Genomic DNA, 19,957 nt, shown 5'->3' on the forward strand with positions numbered 1-19,957 from the left:
CGGGGCGGTGCCGGGTCCGGTCCCGGGTCGGGTCGGGGTCGGTGCCGGGTCCGGAGCCGGGTCGGGGCGGTGCCGGGTCCGGTCCCGGGCCGGGCCGGGGCGGTGCCGGGTCCGGTCCCGGGCCGGGTCGGGGCGGTGCCGGGTCCGGTCCCGGGCCGGGTCGGGGCGGTGCCGGGTCCGGTCCCGGGCCGGGTCGGGGCGGTGCCGGTCCCGGGCCGGGTCGGGGCGGTGCCGGGTCCGGTCCCGGGTCGGGCCGGGGCGGTGCCGGGCCCGGTCCCGGGTCGGGTCGGGGTCGGTGCCGGGTCCGGTCCCGGGCCGGGCCGGGGCGGTGCCGGGTCCGGTCCCGGGCCGGGTCGGGGCGGTGCCGGGTCCGGTCCCGGGCCGGGCCGGGGCGGGGTCGGTGCCGGGGCCGAGCGGAGCCGGGCGGGCGCGGGGAGGGCTCAGGCGGCGGCGCCTGCGCGGGGCCATCGCGGCGCTCCGCGAAGTTCCGCGGGGCCCGGGGAAGTTTGGGCTCGGCTCGGCCCCGGCCATGGCCTTCCGCCGGCGGGCCAAGAGCCACCCGCTCTTCAGCCAGGAGTTCCTCATCCACAATCACGCCGACATCGGCTTCTGCCTGGTGCTCAGCGTCCTCATCGCCCTCATGTTCGAGGTGAGACCCCCCCCGCCATCGCCCCCCGCCGGGACCGGCTGTCCGTGTGTCCCCACCCCGTGGACGAGGTGACCCCCCTTGCTCTGTATGGGGTGTCCCCCCTGGGGCTGTCCCAGCTCGGGGCTGTCCCCAGCCGGGCCAGGTGTCCCCATCCCGCTTGGGGAGGGGGCTGTGGGGTGCGGGACCCCTCGGTCTGGGGTCAGAGTGCCGCCCCATTCATTCCCCTCTCTCACCCAGCAGCGGAGAGGTTCCCCCGTTCCCACGGGCACCCAGCCTGCTGCTGGCTTTAGGGCTGCCACATCCTTCTGTCCCCGCTCCAGCTCTGCCGGGGGTCCCTGGCTGGGGCGGGGGAGCTCAGGGGGTGTCAGACCCCCTGCCCCAAACCCGCCGCAGCTGCCGGGACGTCCCAAGCACTGAGGGGCACATCATCCCCACACAGCGAGAAGCCAAGCCTTGTCTGATATTCCCAGCTTTTGGAGATGGGAAGACTTTTTTTCCCCCTTTTTTTTTTTTCGCCTTGTTTTCTTTTACAATAGCCCTTTTGCAGGTGTTTTCCCCTCAGCCCGCTGACCCCGCGCCGTGGGACCAGCGCCGGGGGCTCCTGGGCCTCGGGCAGACGCCAGCGGCTCCCCGGCCTTCCCCGCTGCCGGCCGTCCCTCAGGGCTGCGGGCCATGGCAAGGCATCCACGGGATCCCTTCACCCGGCCGGGGTGGCCGCAGAGCCCCGCAAGGCCGTCCCTGTCCCGCCGTGTCGGGAACGCCGCTCTCCGCTCCGGCTCCTTCCCTCTCCGCCCGCTTTCCCCTGTTCCGTGCGGCTCCGCTGGGCTCCGGGCATCCCACACCGCGGCTCCGGGCCCTGCTCAGCGGCACCGCCGGCCGGGACCCCCCCTCCTCCCCCGCTGAACCCTCCCCTTCGGCAGTGCCACGTTTCAAAGCAAATCCGGATGGGAAAGGGGTGGCCGGGGGGCCTGGCGAGGGAGGAAAGTCTCCTTCTGTAGCAAATCGCAGGAGGAGGAAATCCATTTCCTTAATTCCTCCCCGCTGGAACCCCCTGCTTTTCTATCCCCCTTTTTTTTCACTGCGAACTCATTGAATGAACGAGTCTCTTACAGCACTCGAACCCCTTGCAATGTCCTTGTGCATGTATATATGTATTTATTTAAGGGTTTCAAAACCGACCCAGGAGCGCCAGCTGTATTCCAAAGCCACATGCAAATGCTGCAGAGTTGGGCTGCAAGTTTCGTACTCGTATTCTAAAAAGAAAATGCCACCGAGGTTGCATCTCTGTCTCAGGGTTTTTCCCTGCAGATGGTTTTGTTGCAGTTTGGGAGCCCCATCCTGAAGAGGTGGTACCTGGGCTTGCTGCTCTGGTGCTTTTGGTTGATGTGGTGCTACGAGGCCAGTTTTGAAAAATGATGAAGCCCCTCTGTGGAGATGGCATCAGGGAGGGGTTTGTGGTGTTCATGGGGTTTTTTAAATGTCTTTTAATTCAGTCTCCCTCAGATGCTGAGGGCAGCAGTTTGCTGCGCTCCCAGCAGACCTCAGGGTGACAGTGCTTGCCATGCCAGGGTGGCTTCCAGTGCTCCGTGTGCCTGGGAGCATCATCCCTGTCTTTCCCTTGGCATGGGGTTTGGTCCTTCTGGGTATTTTGGCTTATTTTTATTTCATTATTACATTTATTCCTTCTGCTTTCTTTTCCCCTGAAGGAAGAAGCAGCCTCTGCTCTTGTCCAACCCTCCAAACCATCCCTGCCCATTTGTGCCACCTCTGTGGTGAGTTTTGGTGGCAGCTTTGATCCTTTGCCATGGTGAGGAGGACCTGGCACTGTCCCTTTCCCTCTGTCTCCTCTCATCCCTGCTTCCCACCCTGCAGCTGGGCTTCCACCTTCCCCAATGCCAGTGGCCACAGCCAAGCTCAGGCTCAGCGGAAGAGGCCGAATCCTGCTCACAATAGGCCGTTTCCTGCAGGGAAGGTTTTTTTGGGAAGACACAAATAAGACTTTTAACCTTTTCCCAGGCATCACTCAGGAGCTGACAGCTTCCTTGCTCCAGCAGCTTGCTCAGGGTGATGCTGGGGGGCTGCCACGGGTCTTCCACTGCCCTAGCACAGCATAAGCTACACCTTGAGCATCTTCTTGGGTCTTTCATCTTTCCCCATCCACATGGATTCACCAAGCTGGTAATTCCACTGTGGAAGGGGGCAGGTACCAGTTGTGATGGAATTTGGTGGCATGAGGCTGCTCCTTGTGTTACAGGTGTGCTGGATTTGATTATTCCAGTGTTGTGTGTTTTTGAGGACCGAAGTGTTGCTCAGGGAGGGAAGCCCCAGGCTTGGAGAGAGTTCCCCAAAAAAGAGCTGTCCTGAGCTGGGCACTGCAAAGGGTTTTTCCTTTCCAGCCAGCCCTAAGCCTTCAGGGTGTGAAAACATACCTGGTTGTGCATCTGCCTGGTGCCAGACAGAGATTTTGCCACGTGTTCATAGCTGCTGAAGTCCAGAAGGAAACCTCCCCCTTTTTTTGGTGAAAAACTATTTTGAGTTACTCTATATAGAAATGCGAAACAGGTGCTTCCATCCTCATGCAGAAATTACTTTGCATATCTTTTTCCATCCTGCTTTGCAGAAGAATGAAACCTGTTTATGAACGTTTAACCTGTGTCCCACCAGGGGTGGCTCCTGTGAGTGGTGTCAGGTCAAGTCTGGGGAAAACTTCACTGATTTTGGAGAAGTTTCTGTATTAGATGGGGTTGTTGTAATCTCTGCTGTTGTAACCTCTAAAATGGGGAAACTGAGGCTCAGTCTTATGCATGGGGTGATGAAATAAAGTTATAAACCATTGTTTTAGAAGTGGTTCCATGCCCTTGCTGGGCTTTCCCCCTGTGCAGATTGTGGGATGTGAGTCACGGGCTCCCAAACTCTGAGTTGTGACACAGTCAGAAGAAGGCAGCTGACAAATGAGCTGCTATTTCCAGGCTTTCTGCTAAATATACTTTCCTCTTCCTGGTCCCCTCCGTAGTACTCTAAAAATTAAGGCCTTCCCATTGTTAATGAGGGAAAACAAAATGCGTTCCTGCCTCCCCTGCTCTTTGCCAGATGTGGAAGTGAGGCACGTGGGCAGCGTAAGGGTTGAATAGCTGGGGAGGAGTGGGAAAAAGGTAAAAAAACCCCAGTATTTAGGTTAACTTTTAAAAAGGGAATAAACAGGAGGGAGGGTGAGGCACTGGAAATTGTGTTGTGCTGGGGGATGAGTTTGTCTGTGGGGGTAGAGGGGCTGCACCGCCCTTGGGAAGAGCTTTTTTTGTCAAAGCCAGATGTTTACTTTGAAAGGCTTTGGTCCAAAGTTTGGGCTTTAGTTTACATATAGGGCCTGTGTCAATCCATATTGTGGATCAGCAAGTTTGCATTTCAATAAGCTCTGGCTAGGGGGAGGAAAAGAAACGCAAAGCTGTGAGAAAAGCCTTTGGATAGCATTTTGTCTGTTATTAGTTTGAGTTGTTTTTCAAGCCCTGGAAGTATTTTCCCAGCTCTGACTGCAGAAAACTCCCCCAGCCTCCCCCGCCAGAGGTTTGGAGCTGCTTCCTTCCTTCAGAGTGTCTTTAATTCAAACAAGACCGTGGAGATGCTGGCATGCCTGGGGACTCCTGGCTGGGGGAAAGACAAATCCCACTGGGATGAGACTTTGGAGAAGGGAAACGTGTTTCATAGACACCTGGAATTGTTTGAGTTGGAAGAGACCTTAAAACTCATCTCATTCCAGCCCTCTGCCATGGGCAGGGACAACTTCCACTAGAGCAGATTACTCAAGAGCCCTGTCCAACCTGGCCTTGAACACTTTCAGGATGGGGAGTCCACAACCAATCTGGGCAAGCTGTTCCAGGAGTTCACAGAGTCTCCTGGGGAAGGATGCTCAAAAATTATCCCTCATTCCTGAAAATATCAGTGTTTAAGAGTTGCACTGGGTACTTTCTGGAAGAGGTGCTAAACTGCCTGGTTGTGTGTGCTTAGATACCTTTTTAAAAGCCACAAATCCTTCTCCCACCCTCTAAATGTTGTGCCAGGAAGGACTAGGTTGAATATCAGGAAAAATTTCTTTGCTGAAAAGACAGGGATTGGAACAGGCTGGAAGTTGTGGAGTCACCATCCCTGGAATTGTTTAAAAATTGTGTAGGTGTGGCACCTGTGGACATGGTTTTGTGGTGGGCTTGGCAGTGCTGGGGGAACAGTTGGATTCCATGATCCTAGAGGGCTTTTCCAACCTAAACTATTCTAGGATTCCATGAATTCTGCCCCTGCCAGTAGCAGTTCAGTGGCAGCTCTGGCTCTGTTTGCTGCCCTGCGGGGCAGAAGTGTGTCCAGCACTTCCTTTCCCATACCAGCATCTTGTTTCAGAGCAAACAGACAGCAAGTCTTGTGCCTCTGAATAATCCTCACATTTCTCTTCCCACTCCAAACTTCTGCTTTCCCTGGCTGCCTGTGAAATGCTCAAGGAAGGCTCTGAAGAGTTTTGCCATCCCTGGTGCTCATCCCTATTTCCCAAGCCAAGGAAACCTGGTTTTTGCCTTGCAGATGCCTGCATCTAGGAGGTTACATTTGTCTTCAGTTGTTAAAATATTTCACTGAGGCTTCAGTGAAACCTGTTACCCCTCTGTAAGGAAAGGTGGAGGTGTGCTGGGGTGGATCCAAAGCTGCTGGTGGTTCTCCAGCCCACAGGAGAGCAAAGGCAGCTGTGGAGATGGGACAAAACATGCTTGATGCTGGAGTGGATGGAGGAACCTTCCTACCAGGTGCTTTGGGAAGGAAGATAAGGAGAATCCTCAGAAACTGTGCTGGGGCTGAGCTCTGTCCAGACATTGCTTCCCACCCCAGAGATACTCTGGGGTCATTTTCCTGGACTCACAGCTCTGGCCTGTGTCCTCTCCAGCAGGTTAGGAGGCTTCACCTGGAGATGATGTCTTGTTCCCAGCTGTTTACAGCAATGGATGGCAGCCAGGTACTCGGGAGCTGTAAATCCATCAGTGCCTGCTGCTGTTAGCATGTCCATGACATGGCCACCCATCCCTGCAGCATCACAGCCACAATTGGCTTCGTGCCTTTGTTTCATGCCCTGTGCCAGCCTGTGGCAAGGTTTGGATGTAAACTCCAGGTCCTGGATGTGCTGTACAGTTCTGGGATGAAGCAACTTGGCTTTCCCAGCCAGCAAGGTCTGTAGGAGCCAGAAGTGTCTCCCTCAGCCAGCCTGAAGCCAGGCGATGCACTTTTTCCATTCCCACCCCAAACTCTGCCCGTGGTCTCTGTCTCCTGCATCTACTCCTCCACAAACAGAGCATAACATGTGGGATTTCCTTTTTGGTTTTTTTTAAGTGGAAAAAACAAAAATCCCCCAAACATCACAAAGACATGCCATGGAGTTTGCTGTTGCCGAGCTGGGGCTGCCTGCACTGGTTGCTCAATGCTGGTGGTGGCAGGATGGGAACGCTTGGCAAAGTCCCCCTGTCTCCCCCACAAGCTGTGGTGCAATTTCCAGCTGGGATTTTAATAGCCTGCAGCTCTGAAGCAGCGGCTGTGTCACTCTGTCTGTGTGAAATGCAGCTCATCTCCATCGGTGTTTGACAGGCACAGGATTTTTTGGGAATGGCTGTGTTTGAGGGTGGGTGCTTGTGAAGCGTTGGAGGGTTGGCTGGGAGCCACTGGAAAGGGAAAATCTGGTGACCTGCTGCCAGTGTGGGGTTGGATGGGATGAAGACATGTTTGGTGTTGGATGTCTGTGCACTGGATTTTGCTGTGGCCTCAGCTTGAGGATGCTTTCGTTTCAGAGGTGCAGTTTTGGGATGCTCTGCCCCATCCCCACAAAGCCTCCTGCTTTGCTGCTGGGGAGGATCCTTCCTTTGAATTAAAAGCAAGTTAGTCAGTGGTTCCCTCTGTGGTGATCAATAACAGGACCAGAGGGCATGGCTGGAGCTGTGTCAGGGAGGGTTTAGGTTGAATATCAGGAAAAGATTGTTTCCCCAGAGGGTGACTGGGCACTGAACAGGCTCCCCAGGGAATGGCCACAGCCTGACAGAGTTCAAGAAGGGTTTTGACAATGCTCTCAGGCACAGGATGGGATTCTTGGGGTGTCAAGGAGTGGAATATCAATGATCTTTTTGGTCCCCTCCAATTCAGGATATTCCATGATTCAATTCTATCATTCAGTAAATGAAGAGCAGCACAGCCCTGGGTTCTGGATGTCCTGATGTCTCATCCCAGGCTTTTTTTCCCCCTTTTTGGACATGCATCTGGGACCTTGTAGGTGACCAGTGCAAGGTTTAGTGTTTCTGCAAGTGAAGCTGGTGCCAGCGCATCTCCCTGGGTGATTTGCCTTTCCTGTTGTGACAGAAAAAAACTGGTCCAGAGGAATGGATTTAACAACTGATTTGCTTCTTCTCACCTTTGTGTCTTTTGACAGGTCACAGCCAAGACTGCCTTCCTGTTCATCTTACCTCAGTATAACGTTAGTGTGCCTACAGCAGGTGAGAGATGACTCTGCTCCTCAAATCCCAGGGAACATTGAGCCTGGTCTTCCCCAGATCCTCCCTCCTAGCTGGTTTGGGCTCACCCTCTGCTGATCAGCTGCTCAGGGTCTTGTCTGGCAGTAAATGCAGTCTGGCAGAGATTAAAAATTAAAAGAAAAAAAATAAAATATTTTGTGAAGAAGCAATGTTTGAGTGGCTCAGATCACTCTGGTCCTGTCTGCCAGTCCTCACTCTGTCAGGGCTGGGAAGGAATGCTTTCCAGGGAGTCTGTGGGCTTCCTCTCCCTTTCTGCCATGACCAGGCCACTCTGTGCTCCCTGCAGGGTGAGGATGCTGCTCCAAGCGTGGTCGGGCAGGATCCAACTGTCATTGCCTGCCTGGAGCAGTTTCTTGTCCCCCTGAGGAGCAGGAGGGAGTTACCTCTTTGCCAAGCAGCTGTACATGTCATCCCTTTCCTGCTGATTTTTGGGGATGGCACCTGGAGAGGAGGGTATGGAGATGCACTTGGTGCTCAGCATCCCTGTTCCCGGCAGGTTCCGATTCCCAGGGAGTAAATTCCAGGAGGCTCTGAGCCGGTGCAGCTCGGAACCAAACGGACCAGAGGAGGTGTCCCAGCTCCCAGCCAGGAGGCTCAGCCCCTGTTCTTATTTTGGCTGCTGCCTTCCTGGCTCAGAGCCCCTGTGGATCTGGCAGGGATCTGAGCACTGGCGTGGAGACAGCAGGAGGTGGTTTGGGTAAAGGCCTGGGCTTGGGATGAGCCAAATGCCCGGGGCACAAAGCCTGGCCTGGTGGCAGAAAACTGCAGTTAATTGGGAGTGTTTGAGTAATCATCCAAAGAAAGAGCAGGGTGTTGGGATTAGTGGAGCTACAATGAGGCAGACATGCGGAAGATAAAAGCTCTGCCCTTAAAGGCTTTGGTTATGGTTGAAGGAATCATCCAGCTTCCAGATTAAATTTTGGTCCCTTCTCCACTGTGGCACAGTCCAGACAACTTCCGCTGCTGGTTTTTAAGGGATTTATTCTTTTCTGGTACAAGAAGTCCCAGGGGGCACAGAAACACCTCCCCAGGACCAGTTATTGGGGTATCAGTATAGGGCAAGAGCTAGTGGGGAGAGAGGTCTTGGTGCAACAGCTTCTTGGGAGGAATCTAAATTTTTCCAAGGCTTTCCCACAGCTCCTGCTAGAGCTTCTGAGGTGCCCTGGAGAGAGGAGGCAGAGCACATGTACGTGATATTATTTTCTTTGGCCTTGCAGTTCTGTCTTTTACCTTGCTCTTGGATACAGGCACCATTTTTACCTCTGGGTCTGCACAGCACCCGGGGCTCCTAAGGACAGGGTGTTTTCATATCCTTGTGCCAGGTGTGTTCATAAACCCTATTTAGATCTTAGAAACCTGGAATGAAGCTTTGTTTAGGATAGGCAGGGCTGGTGACAGAGCAGTCTTTTCCCAGCATTGGTATCAGGAGAGGACAGACTGGATCAGGGTAAGGGAGAGCAGCAGCCAGGGGTGGGCTGAGCTTTGTGTGATGATACTTCCTGCAGCCTTCCTAATTCTGCTTCTCCCCATAAGCTTAAGAGCTGCAAATAGTCACTTAAATGCAGATGTCTGGGGTATTTTGGATGCTATTTGGTTTCCTGTTGCTCCAGAAGGGCACAGACTCCTATGGGTCCTGTTTCTCACCAGCCCTGTGCTGCTGCCTCAGATCCCTAAATAGCAGAAGGCATCTGCGTTTAGGCAGCTGAATCCCGCTCCAGCAGTTTTCAGGGAGGAGTGGGAGATCATAAGGAAGTGTTAAATCATAAATGAGGGGGTGGAAATCCTATCCCAAGCCCTGATGTTCCTAGTGGTGCATCCCTGATCCCATCACCTGCTTCAGCCTGCCATGTCTTCATCCCTCCAGGTGATAAATTCCCATTTCCACAGCCAAGCTGTCCTCTGTGGTAAAGGGGAGCTTTTAGTGTCCCCAGTGTCCCCTCCCTTGAGGTGTGTACCTATTAGAGGGGAAACCACCCACCTCTGCCCTGAGCTAACCCTGGAGAGAGCCCTTTTTCCCTACCACTGGCATAGTCATGACCTCTCCCTGCTGTCCCCATCCAGGCTGTTTCCTGCTGCCTGGAAATCCTTTGGGCCATGGGGGTCTGACCCACGCTTTGGTCTCCTTGCAGATGGGGAGCTGGTCCAGTATCACTATGGGCTGAAGGATCTGGTCACCATCCTCTTCTACATCTTCATCGCCATCATCCTGCATGCAGTGGTGCAGGAGTACGCCCTGGATGTGAGTGCCATTCCCTGTCTTGTGTCCTCAAAATACCTCAAATCCCACAGGGAGCTGTGGTCCTGCTGCAGTTAAATGCTGTTCTGGGGGTGGTCTGGGGGCTGAGGTGGTGACGAGTGAGCCTTCATCTCTGGAGGCTGCTCGGGATGAGGAGGAGGAGAGAGAGAGTTGATGGTGGCTCATGTTTTCTTGTTGTTTGTCTCTCCCTTTGCTCCTTCCCAGAAAATCAACAGGCGTCTTCATCTCTCCAAGGTCAAACACAGCAAGTTCAATGAGTCAGGGCAGCTGGTTGCCTTCCACCTCACCTCTGTCATCTGGTGCTTGTACGTCGTGGTGACGGTAAGGCACAGGGCTGGCTGGCATTTGGGTTTCCAGGGGGAACTGTGGGTTCTGGAGCACAAAACCCCACTGGCAGCATAGTCCCCAGCCAGTTTCTGGGCCAAAACAGGCACATTTCAGTCAGTTTTGTTTTCAGCTGTGGTGGATCTTTCCAGCCACTCTGTGAGGGCAGATTTGGGAGATCCTTTTCCTGTATTGTACAAGGCACAGGTAAACGGGATGTAAAATATTTTTGGAGCTGAGGCCCAGAAATCCTGCTTGGCCCCATCATCTCCATCCCCTGCTCCAGGAGCTGATGCCTGTCTCAGCCTCTTGTTGTCCTCCATATGTACATTCAGTGCCTTGAGGTTTTTGGGTGGGGTCATGGGGCTAATGGGCAGAATTTTGGGATCCCTCTTTGGGACCTGTGCTTCCTTCCTTGGCAAGCTGATGGTGAGGGAATCTTTGAGGGAAACCATACTTTTCTTTGGGGATGTGTCAACCCAAGGAATTCAGAGGAAAAACTCTCATTTTGGGAAGGAAAGGGGAGGGAAGAACCGGTGGTGTGAGTGAGCTCTGACTGTTTTGGCAGTGTGAAGTGATGATGCTTTGCTACCTGCAGCCATTGGGGTCCAGCTGTGGTCCAGTGGCTCTGGGGGTGGATCCTTGGGACAGATCCCCTCTCCACTGCTCAGAGGGTCCTGCCAGCCCTTCTCAGAGAACTGCTTTTCTATTCAAGGCCAGCATCTCTAGAGATCTGCTGGCACTGCCTCTGCCCCGTAGGGCTCTGGAAATTTTGGCAAAACAGTTGATGCTGCTGGTTTTGGTCTCCCCTTGCCCAGTGCCAGCAGCTGTGGGGCTGGAGCCTCCTATACAACCCCCATTGCTACGATGTGCTCCCCAAACAGCCAACATGTGCAGAGCAGGTCACCCTTGTGCTTCCTTGGCCTTCCCCATCTGAAAAAAAAGGGATCTTGTGACAGACAGGGCATGGATGATGTTGACTGGGCAGGACAAATTTCCCATGCCAGCATCTCCTCTGGCATTCCCAGGGCAGCATCCGTGTGGCAGGAGTGAGAAGGGAGTCCCATCCTGTAAGGCAAGAGGCAGAAAAATGAAACTATGCAATTCATCCAGTTATTTTTGTTGGTGTTTTCTGTTCCTTTTTCTCTTCAGAAGTACTTCCTGTTGCTTAAGGGCTGCTGGGTTTGGAAATGCCAGTGGGGAAGAAGCCTGTGGACCATGCACACGGCTGCCTGAGCCATGCTACAGGAATCTCACCCCACACCTCCAGAGCATTCCAGACCCCAAAATATCCTCTCCTGAATTTGGGACCCTCTGTGCAACTGAGCAAGCAGCCTTCAGCCCCCAAACAAGGGGCCTGGTGAAATTTTAGAGGGGTGCTAGAGAGGCAGAGATTCAGAGTTCAGCCTGGGCCCACACAGGGAACGTGGTTTTTCCTGCAGGCTGTGACGAGACTTGGGTGTCATCCCCAGTTCCTCGTTTCACTGTACCATCAGCCCACCCTCTCATGACTTGTTTTGTTTTGCTGAAGCCTTGCCTCTCTTCTCTTTTTCAGGAAGGATACATTTCAAACCCCCGGAGTCTGTGGGAAAACTACCCGCATGTTTATCTGCCGTAAGCACTAGTGGGGGCATTTTGTTCTGGGGCTGGCCACTTCCTTCCTCTCCATAGTTTTGCCTGCTGGTAGTAGGGTGCTGAGAGCACAGCACACTCTGCTTGCACCCTGCAGTAAGGGTGCTGCAGTGAAACCATGGGGAATGGGGATATCTCATTTGTGAGCCTGGGGAGGGTGTTCTAGAGGGTTTCATGAGGAAGGCCCTGTGGGCTCGGTTACTCATCCTGCCTGTTTCCTGCATCACCTTGGGAAAGTCTCTTTGCTGTTCATTTTACACAGCAGAAATGTAGTGGGGGATGACCCTTCCTTCCTGGTTTTACAAAAGTGAGGTTTGCTGAGAGAACAGAGATCATAGCACAAGCATCTGGATAAACTCCATGTGCAGCTCTCTCGGCTCAATGATAATTTCAGCCCTGAAAGGATTTCTCCTAAATCCTATGGCTCCAAAACAGTGGAGGGATTGCCCAATGCTGCCCTGGCACTTGGGTTCTTGGGGTCCTGCCGTGGCCTGGGCTGGCTCACGTGGCTCCTCCCTGTATTTCAGGTACCAGGTGAAGTTTTTCTACCTGTGCCAGTTGGCGTACTGGCTGCACGCCCTGCCCGAGCTCTACTTCCAAAAAGTCCGCAAGGTGAGAGCCAGGTGGAGGTTTTGGGAGAGGGAGCTCTGGGAGAGGATGGGTGGAGAGGGCTGAGAGGCTGATTTGGCTTTTCTGCCCCTGGCAGGAGGAGATCCCCCGGCAGCTGCGCTGCATCTCACTCTACCTGCTGCACATCGCCGGTGCCTACCTGCTCAAGTGAGTCACTCACCTGCCTCAGCATCCCTCACACACCAGGGATGGGGCTGGGCAGCTTCTTTGGCCCTGGGAGTCACCTGGGAATCCTCAGTGGGGTGAGGAGCTTAGAAGGAATAAATGGGATTGTTTTGTGGAGAGAGACTTTCTGCCTAGGCAGGTATATAAAACAAGGGGGATGGTTTTAAACTAAACGAGGAGAGATTTGGATACCGGGAAGAAATTCTTGCCTGTGAGGGTGGTGAGGCACTTTGCACAGGCTGTCCAGAGCGTTTCCCATCCCTGGAATTATTTGAGGTCAGGTTGGATGGGCACTGGAGCAACCTGGGACAGTGGAAGATGTCTAGAGCAGGGGTTTGGAACGAGATGATCCTTCCCACCCAAGCCATTCTCTGATACAAAGCAGAGCATCTTTGCCACCCATAGGGTTTTGTGTTGGATACAGCCCTGCTCTGCTCATGTTTTGGATTGTGTTGATGGTTTGTAGACAAAGATTTCCCCTATTGCTGTCCTGCTCCCACTGCTGCACAGAGGTCTGCCTATGGGCTGGTGCTGCAGCTCATGGACAGCAGGGCCAAGGCTGTAGCTGAGTTTGAAGGATGAAGGATGAAGGCTGACCAGCCCAGTGATGCTTTTTTCTTCCTCTTCCCTGCCAGCTTAACCCGCTTGGGGCTGATCCTCTTGCTGTTGCAGTACTTGGCCGAGTTCTTCTTCCACATGGCGCGGCTGGTTTACTTCACGGACGAGAACAACGAGAAGCTGTAAGCAGGGGAGCTGCTTGTGGCTCCCTTCCTCCTTTGGAGCCCAGGAGAGCCTGGATCTCGCTCTCACCTCCTGGGTCAGCACTGGGGCTGCTCCTGCCCACACCTCTGCTTGCCCCTCCTGCAGGTTTAACGTCTGGGCCGTCGTGTTCGTGGTCACCAGGCTCTTCACCCTCACCTTGTACATCCTGGTCATTGGCTTCGGACTGCCACGCGTGGAGAGCCAGGCCCTGGACCCTGAGAGAGGAAACTTCTTCAGCTTCCTCTTCAACAACATTCTCTTCAGGTAGGAATGTCTCCTGTGTCTTTCTTGGCTGTGTTATCCCAGCGTGGGTTTTGCTGAGTTTGGAAATCATGGAATCCTAGAATGGTTTGGGATTGGGATGAAACTGACTTTAAAGATTATCTCGTTCCAACCCCTGCCATGGACATGGATACCATCACCAGATCAGGTTGCTCTAAGCTCCATCCAAATGGGATCCAAACAATGGGGATCTGATCCTGATTGCATTTAGGGAAGGTCTTAGTGAGCAGAAGGAAGTGAGGAGGGGTTTAAAGGCTACGCAGAGCCAAAATGGAGGGGAAAAGTCAGGAAATAAAGTGTTAATCAAGTGAAGTTATAAAGTGCAAGCCTATCTTGGAGAAATGCTTGCAGGCTTTTCTTGTTGTGCATTTACATGGATGTGGTCAAGGAGAAAGCTTTCCTTTCTGCTTGGCCATGTTTTGCTGCCCATTGATGTGGGAAGCAGAGGGTGAATTGGGCTAATCATGCCTTGCAGTCTGGGAGCCTTTCTCACCCTTGCAGCAGCTGTGGGTTCAGTCCAGAATTTGCTAGACATGGTCATTCCCAAGCTTTTTGAAGCCAAGGACTGCTGGCACACTTGACAATTTGAGGGTGTTTCTTACCTCCCTTCCAGCTTTTAGATCATCCGGGGACATCGTACCTTGACTGTGCCACGCTGTGTTTTGGGCAGTGCTGGTTGAGCTGATCCTGTTCATCCATTCTTGCCCTAAAGTTGAAAGAATCAATGCACCAAAACCTGAGGGCTTTATGGTGTGGAGGGAAAGGAAGGTGGCTGCTCTGGGCTCAGGGGTGGCAGAAAGGAGAGATGGTGGCTGAAGGGACGGCGTCTGCCACGCGGGGGGACCTCGGCCACCAGCCCCGGTGTGGGGGGAAGGCCGGGCTGGGAGTGGCCTCGCTGCTGTGTTCTCAGCCTGCCTCTTCTCCGCCCCTGGCAGAATGAGTGTGCTGCTGTTGGTGTGCCTCTTCCAGGCCTCGGTGATGTGGCGCTTCATCCACTTCCAGCTGCGGCGCTGGAGGGAGTACTGGAACGAGCAGAGCAGTCGGAAGCGAGCCGCCGCCCCTGCTGGCACCAAGCAGCAAACCAAGCTGCTCAAGAGGGACTCGGGTGAGTGCTGGAAGGGTGGGTGGCACTGTGGAGGTGTCAGTGCTGGGGGTCAGCTTCCCCCAGCAGGCTGCTGCCTGTGCAGGGCATCCCCAGCAGTGTCCTGATGTCGTGGGGGTTTCCCCACGTCTGTGGGCCTGTCCTGAGAGGATAAAGGGTTTGGCTTGTGCAAGGGACAAAGTTTCTTTCTCATAGAATCACAGAATGGTTTAGGTTGGAAAAGACCTCTGAGATCATGGATTTCAACCTTTGACCAATCACCACAGTGTCAACCAGACCAGAGTGCTGAGTGCCATGTCCAGTTGTTCCTTGGACACCTCCAGGGGTGGTGACTCCAAACCTCCCAGAGCAGCCCATTCCAATGTTTAACCACCCTTTCTGTGAGGAAATTCCATCTAATGCCCAAACTGAACCTCCCTTGTGGCGGCTTAAGGCCATTTCATCTTGTCCTGTCCCTTGTTCCTTGGGAGGTGAGCCCCACCTGGCTGCACCCTCCTGTCAGGGAGGTGAGGCGAGCAAGAAGGTCCCTCCTGAGCCTCCTTTTCTGCAGGTTAAACACCCCCAGCTCCCTCAGATTACCCTTTGGACCCCTCACCAGCTCCGTGTCCCTTTGTTGCCATCCCCAGGTTACCATGAGAACGGAGTGGTGAAAGCAGAGAACGGAACCTCACCTCGCACCAAGAAGCTCAAGTCTCCATAGAAGCCAAGGGTTGTCTCCTGGGGAGGAGGGCGAGATACCAGGACTGAGCAGCCCCTCCTCCTCCTGCTCCTCACGAGCGGCATCTTGAAAGGCTCGGAATCATCTTCCCAAGGTGTCTCTCGCTCTCCTCCCTTCCTTTCTTGCTCTCGTGAACTGTTTGCAATAAAACCAAAAAGGCCCCTTTCCCCTTCTCCCATCCCCCCTCATAGGAACCCTTTCCATCCCTCCTGGTTTTGCCTTTCCTCTGTTTGATCGTAAACCAGTGTGCAATTTTTTTTTTTTTTTTCTATTTTAGTGTTTGGTTATTTTCATTAATGGTTACAAATGTATCATAGATGGTTCCAAACAATCCTTTTTTCTCCTACAGCATGTTCCTCCCCTCTCTTCATGGTGCTTCCCTGAGCCCCTGGGACAGGGCCACGACAGCTTGAAGGCACCAAATGTGTGTTATGGGATCAGATTCCTGGGGGAATGTGCTGGGGCTGTGAGATCTGGGGCTCAGGGGTGCTCTCAGGTGAGATGGGGCACATCTGGCCAGCGCTCGGCAGGATGGTGATGCTGCAAAGAGAGACCAGGGTCTGATGGAGGAAGCTCAACCCTGTCTTGTCTCCTGGTGGACCTCCAGTTAACTGGGGTTTTCTGAACCCTGCTTTTGAGAATTTTGGAGAGCTGGGCAGCAGAGAATGGAGAGAACTTTCCTCTTCATATGGAAGGTCCACCTCCCAGCCTTTGTTCGCCCCAGCTGGGTTTCTCTTGGTTGTCCAAAGTTATTCTGGGCCTCCCAGCCCCAAGAGCTGGGCCCAGGGCTCTGCAGCTCTCAGTGTTTTGTTATGGGGCAGCAGCATCCTCAGTTCCATGTGAATCCTTGAGGCCTGCCCCGCTCTGAGCGCTGGCCTGGCTCCTGTCAGCCCAGGCCCTTTGCCAGCTTGTCTGTGCCTCGTGGATCTGGTGTTCTTGTTGCTCGTGACCACATCCAGGTGACAAACTGATTGCTGCAAAGGGTTTTTGCATCAGTGGGACTGTGCCCCTCACGCTGTCACCTCAGCCTTCCTCATCCCTACCACACCAGTCCAGCCGTGCCATCGGCAGCCACCAGCTTCACTCTTTGTTTCCAAAGGATACAGCTCTTGTATCCACCCAAGGTGCTATCAAATCCAGGGCTTCTTCCAAAAATCCTAGCCCCTCCATCCCTTTCTGAGCTGTGAATGAGATGACAGGGAGGGAAGGGGAAGGAGGCCGGGGCTGCAGGGAGCAGCTTGAATTTTAGGAAAAGCCTGGCTTTTGACATGTAGCTGTTGGCAGATGGAATTGTCTCAAATCTACCTCAGAGGCCATCTGTTGCTGCAGACCACTTCCCCCTCTTGCTCCTGCCCGCTGCCACCTCCACGTGCTGGCAGGAGATTTTGTGGAAAGCCACATCCCACCGGGTTGAGCTCTCGCTGACTCCGCTGGGGAGCAGCACCTGCGTGGGGTGTCGTGGGTCAGTGCCATCTCACTGGGCTTCTTTTTGGGGTGCTGTGCCAGGCTAGGTTGGGCAGGTGAGCAGTAGTGGCACCTCTGTCCCCACACTGTCCTCTGGGGCGGTTCCTGAGCTGGGCTTTGCTGTTGGTGCCTCTTGTGCAGCGAAGTCGGCCGTAGCTTTAGTTCTGCTTCGCCACGGCAGGAGCAGGGGACTCGTGGGGTGTCCCCTTGGCTGGGTGAGGAGAAGGACACAGAGCTGGGGTGCTCTCCTTGTGCAGTCCAGGACTGATCCTTGTCCTGCCCCTGGCTCAGCCCATGGGGGCAGCTGAACTCCAGCTCTCTCCAAGTGCAATTCCAGCTTGAGGCTGTGCTGCTGTCCTTTGCGCCAGTCGTGTTTTGAGGAACGGGTGACGGTTGATTTTCTGCCCTCTTTGAGTTGAGTTGGGTTTCCTTCACATTTATTTGGTTGTCTTTTGTCCTTTCCTCCTCTCTCCTTGTTGAGGAGGCACTGGAGGGAGAAAACATGCAGGGCCGTGAGGACAGTTAGTCAAATTCCTCTTGTTCCTCAATCCCCACAACATTTGAGAGATACTGGCGGAAGAGGGCTTTCCCTGTTTTCAGGGGAGCTGGGGAGGGAGGCTGGAGCAGAGCCCTTGGTGGTACCTTGACATCGCTCCTTGTAGCCTGTGCTGAAAGAAGAAGATGCCTTTTAGCTCAGAAGCAGCGACAGGACCCACAGTGCAGCGTGATTGGGGGGAGAAGAGCTTTATGTTGGGAAGGAGGTGGAAAAGGTGTAGTGTGAGAGGTTTTTCCTTTCTCCTGTCTCTTCCCATCCCCTGCCATCTGCTGCCAGTGCCCTCCAGGAGCGACTGCTGGCTGACACCTCCCCAGAGCCTCGGGCCTTTCCGCAGCGCCGGTGCCTCGCAGCAGCCGAGCTGCTGACTCTGTTAGCAGGTGACACATAGAGCCTCCCAAAAACACAGCTGCTGAATGATTCCTCCTCCTGCCTGCTTGGCTTCAGGCAGCTTTTCCACTTGCACAATCCTGGCTCTTCACACAGTAGCTGGTGATGCTTTGTATCCCAAGTGCCTTATGTTGTAGCGTCTCTGCACACTGTGGCAGTAGCTAAACACCCTCCTCTGTTACTACTTATGTACAACATATGCTACATTTATGTGTCTTTCGTTTTCTTTTTGATAGAGCTATCAGGAAAAGGGACATTTGTTTTTGAAGCATTTCCATGTGTTCTTTTTATGATTTTGGTTTTTTAAACCTGTAAGATGATGGGGCTGTTTTTTTTGCTTTTTTGCCCTCCCCTATATTTAGTCCTCAGAAATCTCCATCTTTCTGTTATATCCAAACCTGGCAGGCAGGTTATTTTTGAGCTGAACCTTTGTTGTGAGGTGATATCCACTGTCATCATGGAGGTTTGCAATCCCCTCTCTATCAGAGGGGCTGCCATGGGCTGCTCCTAACTCTGTGTTGTTGTGCAAGCACAATCCCTGGGCTGCAAGCCCGCAGTAACTGCTCCTGTGTCCGTGTCATTTCTCAGCAGATCCAGCCTTCCTTTCAGCCCAAAGAGCTTTTTCTTGGAGCATTTTCATTGCAAGCCCTTAGTGGTCAGTCTGTCCTTGGCTGCTCTGCCTAGGAAATGCCACGAGCTCACTTCCCTTTAGTGGGTGCTCTTCTCATGCCCCATCTTGTCAAGCCCCGTGTCATCTGGTCATGGAATTGTTGGGTGAGGTTGGAAAATGCCTCCAAACTCATCGAAATCAAAAAACTTTTAATCTAACACCAAGCTCCAGCCCTGAACAGGAGCTCTTGTCCACCACAGTGCAGAAGGTGATGGAGATTATCCAAAACTTCCAGTGGGACATGATTCCTTGCACCTCTCCTGTGGGTTTGAGGCTGCTTTAGTAGTCTGTGTCTGTTATCCAACCTGAGGAGGTCAGGAATTGAGTAGCCTGTGGTTTTTGGGGTGAAGTGTAGTGTTTTCCTGTCCTAGCCTAGAAGAGCTGTGAAATACCAGCACTAGTTCTCTCTTGTCTTAGGTAGTTGGAGAATGGGCTTGGGAAGAGAAAGGGGTAGAGGAAGAACACATGTAGCATTTCACACACAGTTTTTGAGTGACTCTAACATTATGGGGCATTACAGTCACGTTTTGTCTTGTTGTTGTTGTTGTTTACGATTCTTCTTACTTGTCATCTTTGGGTTAGTAGTAGCCAAGTTCCAGTTCCTCTGTAGGTCCCCTTACCTTCAATTCAGTGTTTTAAAAGGTATTTTTGGTAGGCTTCCTGGTTGGCAGGAAGAGTGGCCACTCTGGGATGTCTCTTCCTTGCCTCCAAGTGACTCTGGGAGCTCGGAGCCACCCTGCCTTTGCTGCAGTGCCTGGGGGTTTACAGCAGCCCCAGGCTCTTGCCTTTGGTAGATGGACCCCAGATTGTGCCAACAGTGGATGGAAATGATGGGGGTTTGATTTACAGCTTTTCAGGAAACTTCATGGGGGATGGAAGGTTGGTTTAGTAGTGAAGTATGTTCCTCCTCCTTGGAGCTGTGTGTGGGGTTTTTCTAGGAAGAATGGCTGTTGGAAAAGCCAGGCAGAGGTCTGTGGTTTTTCCTCAAAAATGTTGAACTGATCAAACTTCAGTAAAGGAACTCGAGGAAAATTCCTGTTCTTCCATATTTATGCTTTAGTGCAAATTTCCTGATTTTGGAGGGGGTGGGGGGAATTAACAGTCTCTGCTATTTTATCCCGTTTGTTTCATTCTTTCTCTTCAGTTTTTTGTACGGATTTCGTTTGTTGATGTTCATTGTTCAGTGACTTTTGTGATAAACTTGGCAGAAGTATTTTTCTGAAATAAATAAATAAAAGGCATAGATTCTTCCAGTGCTGTTTCTGCTGATGCTTTATTATTGCAAAGCTGTGCATGTGGCAGGGACATCTTCCTCTATCCCAGGCTGCTCCAAGCCCCATCCAGCCTGGCCTTGGACGCTTCCAGGGATGGGGCAGTCACAGCTTCTCTGGTCAGCCTGTGCCAGGGCCTCCCCACCCTCACAGGGAAGAATTTTTCCCCAATATTCAATCTAAATCTACTCTTTCAGTTTAAAACCATTCCCCCTCATCCTGTCACCCCAAGCCCTTGCAGCTGGGATTCATCTTCCCACATTTCCCATGTCCACAGCACGGGCAGCTGCTCCAGAGTTCATTACTCGTGGCTGCTCTCATCAGAGGGAGTGGAGGATGAGGGTATTTGTAGGAGATGATTTGTCTGATGTGGTTAAGCACATATTTTTGGTGAGCTATATTGTATATTCTGTGCAGCTGGCCCCAGGCACACGACGTCACTTGGCTGAGGGTTAGGTTACGGTTCTGTAGCCTGTGCAGAAAATATTTTCTGACTTTCTACAGCTCAAGTATTTTCATCTGTAAATTTTTGGTCTCTTGAAA

At 53.1% G+C, this 19,957-nt stretch overlaps 1 protein-coding gene across 1 annotated transcript; it reads left to right on the plus strand.

Annotated features, from left to right (window-relative positions):
* The first annotated feature begins 394 nt into the window (after positions 1–394).
* Positions 395–19,396, plus strand: TRAM2 (translocation associated membrane protein 2). The gene is made up of 11 exons (XM_086875474.1): positions 395–649; positions 7,092–7,155; positions 9,324–9,433; positions 9,656–9,772; positions 11,331–11,389; positions 11,935–12,019; positions 12,114–12,184; positions 12,838–12,942; positions 13,070–13,228; positions 14,182–14,351; positions 14,975–19,396. The coding sequence occupies exons 1-11, from the start codon at positions 530–532 to the stop codon at positions 15,046–15,048; spliced, it is 1,134 nt and encodes a 377-aa protein (XP_086731600.1). The 5' UTR covers positions 395–529; the 3' UTR covers positions 15,049–19,396.
* The last annotated feature ends 561 nt before the right edge of the window (positions 19,397–19,957 follow it).

This window comes from Cyanistes caeruleus, chromosome 2, assembly GCF_971803275.1.
Source record: "Cyanistes caeruleus chromosome 2, bCyaCae1.hap1.1, whole genome shotgun sequence".
Lineage (NCBI taxonomy): Eukaryota > Metazoa > Chordata > Aves > Passeriformes > Paridae > Cyanistes > Cyanistes caeruleus.

Excerpts from the sequence above, each read along its gene's own strand:
- TRAM2 (XM_086875474.1), top strand. The coding sequence starts at position 530 with ATGGCCTTCCGCCGGCGGGCCAAGAGCCACCCGCTCTTCAGCCAGGAG. Across the intron at positions 12,943-13,069 it reads GACGAGAACAACGAGAAGCT|GTTTAACGTCTGGGCCGTCG; the intron begins GTAAGCAGGGGA and ends CCCCTCCTGCAG. Across the intron at positions 13,229-14,181 it reads TTCAACAACATTCTCTTCAG|AATGAGTGTGCTGCTGTTGG; the intron begins GTAGGAATGTCT and ends CGCCCCTGGCAG.